This window comes from Micropterus dolomieu, linkage group LG07 (genome assembly GCF_021292245.1).
Source record: "Micropterus dolomieu isolate WLL.071019.BEF.003 ecotype Adirondacks linkage group LG07, ASM2129224v1, whole genome shotgun sequence".
NCBI lineage: Eukaryota > Metazoa > Chordata > Actinopteri > Centrarchiformes > Centrarchidae > Micropterus > Micropterus dolomieu.
The window spans coordinates 847,599-852,037 of NC_060156.1; the positions used below are offsets into that span (position 1 = coordinate 847,599).

Consider the following 4,439-nt stretch of genomic DNA (forward strand, 5'->3'; position numbering starts at 1 on the left):
CCCTCAGTTACTAGGGCCCCCCTTCAGAGAGTAGGGACCCGCCTCTCAGAGACTTGGGCCTCCCGTCAGAGACCTCCCCTCAAGGTCTAGGTCCTCCCCTGAGAGAGTAGGGACCCTCCCCTCAGAAAGTAGGGACCTCTTGTCGGGTCTAGAGCCTCCCCTCAGTTACTAGGGCCCCCCTTCAGAGAGCAGGGACCCGCCTCTCAGAGACTTGGGCCTCCCCTCAGAGACTTCCCCTCAAGGTCTAGGGCCTCCCCTGAGAGAGTAGGGACCCTCCCCTCAGAAAGTAGGGACCTCCTGTCGGGTCTAGAGCCTCCCCTCAGATACTAGGGCCCCCCATCAGAGAGTAGGGACCCTCCTCTCAGAGACTTGGGCCTCCCCTCAGAGACCTCCCCTCAAGGTGTAGGGCCTCCCCTCAGAGACCTCCCCCCAAGGTGTAGGGCCTCCCGTCAGAGACCTCCCCCCAAGGTGTAGGGCCCCCGTCAGAGAGTAGGGACCCTCCTCTCAGAGACTTGGGCCTCCCCTCAGAGACCTCCCCTCAAGGTGTAGGGCCTCCCCTCAGAGACCTCCCCCCAAGGTGTAGAGCCCCCGTCAGAGAGTAGGGACCCTCCTCTCAGAGACTTGGGCCTCCCCTCAGAGACCTCCCCCCAAGGTGTAGGGCCCCCGTCAGAGAGTAGGGACCCTCCTCTCAGAGACTTGGGCCTCCCCTCAGAGACCTCCCCTCAAGGTGTAGGGCCTCCCGTCAGAGTAGGGGCAGCTGGGGAATAAAAGTTGACTCGTGTTTCGTGTTTGCTTGGGACTGATGCATTTTTTAGTGGATGGACTAATTGTGACTTTTTCACTCCAGTCTGCAGATCCTGAATCAGACCTGACGCTTGGCTCCGCCTCCTCCCTCTTTTCACCTGAAACAGATGAGGCCCTAAGCCCCGCCCCCTCTGCTGACTTGCGCCGCCCACCACCTCCAGACACTGTGACCGAAGAAACAACAGCTCCTCCTCCTGCAGCTGACCACGCCCCCTCCGATCCAGCTGTTGACACCTGGGTCACATCACAGCTGCTGGTTCCGCCCACTGCGGTGTGGCAGAACCAGCTGATCATCGTGGAGCAGCAAGGTCAGACGCTGCCCGGTGAACATGTGGTGAGGGTGAGTCCTATGTTTAATGTTTTATTTATTTAATATCAGTTCTCTTAATGATTGTGTTTTGTGTCAGGTGATCGTGGCGGGCCAATCAGAGAGCAGAGAGGTGTTTGTCATCCCGTCCAATCAGCTCTCAGGATCCCAGCTGGCTGTGATCTCCAGTAGCCCAGCAGGTACTGGATCTGTACTTGGAGGATTCTGATTGGAGGGAGAGGGGCGGCGCTAATTAGGAGCTGATAATTATAGATTTTCGTTTGTGTGTTTAGGTGCTGTTGTTAACATCCCTGTTACCACGGTGACAGACTCCAGCCAACCTCCCAGTGAGACGCCGCCGGCCATCAGGTAAAATGAACATGTGTGGCATGCCAAGTATTTATTCCTTAAAACTTACTAGTACTACTTAAAAGCTGCTAGTATTTAGTCATTTATTACTAGTAACTATTTCCATTTTACTATATATATTAATTAGTTACTGGTAACTATTCCAAAAGATACTAGTAACATTTTCATTGTTACTAGTCATTTATTAATGATTAGTAAAACGGCTTGTTGATAGTAACATTTTAATTCTTACTAGTAACTAATGGAAAGGTTACTAGTAACAAAAGATTAAGTACTGGTCTAGTATCTAAATAATAGTCAATAATAATATTAATAGTAATAATAGTAAAATGGAACTAGTTACTAGCAATTGTACATTTTTCCCATTGAAATCTATGGGGCTCTGCAATTCAGATATCATTTTAACCCCGGCTCCCCCTGGTTGCGTGTCGAAGTGACCTTGGGCAAGATACTGAACCCCGAATTGCCCCTGGTGGCTGTTCCGCCAGTGTATGAATGTTAGTTTCCGTTTGAGCACTTAGGCTCAGTGTATGAATGTGTGTGACTGGTGAATGCAGATGTAGTGTAAAAGCGCTTTGAGTGGTCGAAAAGACTAGAAAGGCGCTATACAAGTACGGAGCATTTACATTTACTTGAATTTGACTTGGTGTTCATGACTTGAGACTTGACTTTGAGCATTAAGTTTAAGCTACACCCAGTTGTTTGGCTGCACTTCGGTGCTGTTGTAAGTTTATGTGAAAACCTCTTAACATCCCTGGTGGTAACAGGTCCTGATGACTCTCATGCTCTCGCTATGTGCACACAGCTGCCATGTTAGCTTCATACTCATATGATCCACCGCTAGAAAGCTAAAATCCTCGTGATCTGACCAGTGCAAACCATTTCAAAATACGATCACCACAGCATGCCTGCCTTATGTGTAGCCAATAAAAATCTGCAAATAACGATATCCAGCTTTAAGTAGGAAGTTCATGATCTACCAGTAAAAAACACGTCTGTGTCGAGCTGCCGGCTGATACGGCGCGACGCAGCAGCAGCCGCCTGCCGCCAAGGGGCGGCGCTGTTTTAGAAAAAATACACTGAGACAGACACTCAGAAAAACCTGTGGAAAATAGTCATTTTTCATGGTATTGGTATAAAATGTAAACTTGGTCCAGGTAAGGCTTTATGCTGCGGCACCACAGCTAATTTGTTAGCAAACATTTTCAAGCGGAAACCAAAAATAAATTAGTTTTAGTTTGTTTAAACTGATATTAATCAATTCCAGTAGCCCAAAACCAGGCAGATACTCCAAACGGTTCAAGAACTGCATTCAATTTACTTTGGATCTGCCTTGAACAGCGTTTAAAACAAATTTTACAGGAATGGTAAGAGGTTTCTGTTACTGACACAGGTTTCTATTTTTCTACCCCATTTCAATTAGTGAAACCAATAGTAGACTAACAGAAAACCTTTGTGAATAGGTCACTATAGTTAGAACAGAAACACTCTCTACATCTTCCAAAATGATCATACAGTTGAATTGCCACCTCTTATACTGTTTAAACAAACTGAATTCCTAAGAATGTCAAATGACTTGTGACTTGGACATGTGACTTACTCCCACCTCTGGTTACTGGTAACTATTCCAAAAGACAGTGGTTAAATTTTCATCCTAGTAATTTGGGTTACTAGTTAAATGGCTTGTTGTAACATTTTTAGTTACTAATAACTAAAATAAAAGTTCTGGTATCTAAATAATAGTTTGTCCTAAATTTATTTTCTCATTGTTGGTGTTTGTTTTAGCAGCCTGGATGTTTCTTCTAGTGTGAAGCCGCTGCTCTGCGGGGCCCCCAGCTGGGCCCTGAGGCTCCGTAATGCTCAGGTCAGTGTGAACACACATACATGTTATTATTTATCATGAATCTATCAAACCTCCTCATCCTCCTCTGGTGTCAGCAGAAGTTGGGAGACTCCTACAGAGGCTTCTGCTGTTCAGAGGCCGAGCTGGAGGCCATCTTGTTGCTCCATAAGCAGCAGACCGGCTGTGTCTTCGGGACCCGTCAGTCTCCGTCTGTGGACAAACCAGCAACCAGACTCATGTGGAAGTCTCAGTACGTCCCCTACGACGGCATCCCGTTCGTCAACACAGGTCCAGGATTTCTGCCTAATGATGCTTTCATACATTTGATCTGTTTTCTAACTTTATCTCCAGCAGCTGGTTCAGACTGTGATCAGTTAAACTCTGAAAAACTGTAGTTCTTCCACCACTAAATTAAAGGACAGAAGAAGAAGAAGAAAGACAGACAGCATTTAGTCTGTGTTTCAGGCAGCAGAGCGATCGTGATGGAGTGTCAGTTCGGACCTCGCAGGAAGGGACAGCAGCCGAACAGGAGCTGTGAACACGCAGAGGGAACATACAGAGCCACCTGTCCTGCCAGGTAAACTACACACACCAGGTAAACTACACACACCAGGTAAACTACACACACAGAGCCACCTGTCCTGCCAGGTAAACTACACACACCAGGTAAACTACACACACCAGGTAAACTACACACACCAGATAAACTACACATACAGAGCCACCTGTCCTGCCAGGTAAACTACACGCACCAGGTAAACTACACACACAGAGCCACCTGTCCTGCCAGGTAAACTACACGCACCAGGTAAACTACACACACCAGGTAAACTACACACACAGAGCCACCTGTCCTGCCAGGTAAACTACACACACCAGGTAAACTACACACACCAGGTAAACTACACACACAGAGCCACCTGTCCTGCCAGGTAAACTACACACACCAGGTAAACTACACACACCAGGTAAACTACACACACAGAGCCACCTGTCCTGCCAGGTAAACTACACACACCAGGTAAACTACACACACCAGGTAAACTACACACACAGAGCCACCTGTCCTGCCAGGTAAACTACACACACCAGGTAAACTACACACACCAGGTAAAC

General features: G+C 47.5%; 1 protein-coding gene across 11 annotated transcripts in view; it reads left to right on the forward strand.

Moving 5' to 3' along the window:
• The window catches only part of LOC123974055 (calcium-responsive transcription factor-like), a 20,644-nt gene that overhangs the window by 7,013 nt on the left and 9,192 nt on the right, over positions 1-4,439 (forward strand). For 9 of the 11 annotated variants that reach the window (XR_006825754.1, XM_046054479.1, XM_046054475.1 and 6 more), the window contains 6 exons: positions 848-1,144; positions 1,212-1,311; positions 1,405-1,480; positions 3,266-3,344; positions 3,422-3,611; positions 3,789-3,900. Coding sequence is in view for 10 of the 11 variants with exons in the window: in XM_046054479.1 (XP_045910435.1) it covers positions 848-1,144; positions 1,212-1,311; positions 1,405-1,480; positions 3,266-3,344; positions 3,422-3,611; positions 3,789-3,900 (854 nt within the window). In the remaining variant the exon portion in view is untranslated. The remainder of the gene's footprint in view (positions 1-847; positions 1,145-1,211; positions 1,312-1,404; positions 1,481-3,265; positions 3,345-3,421; positions 3,612-3,788; positions 3,901-4,439) is intronic. The other 2 variants (XM_046054480.1, XM_046054481.1) reach the window with 2 other exon arrangements.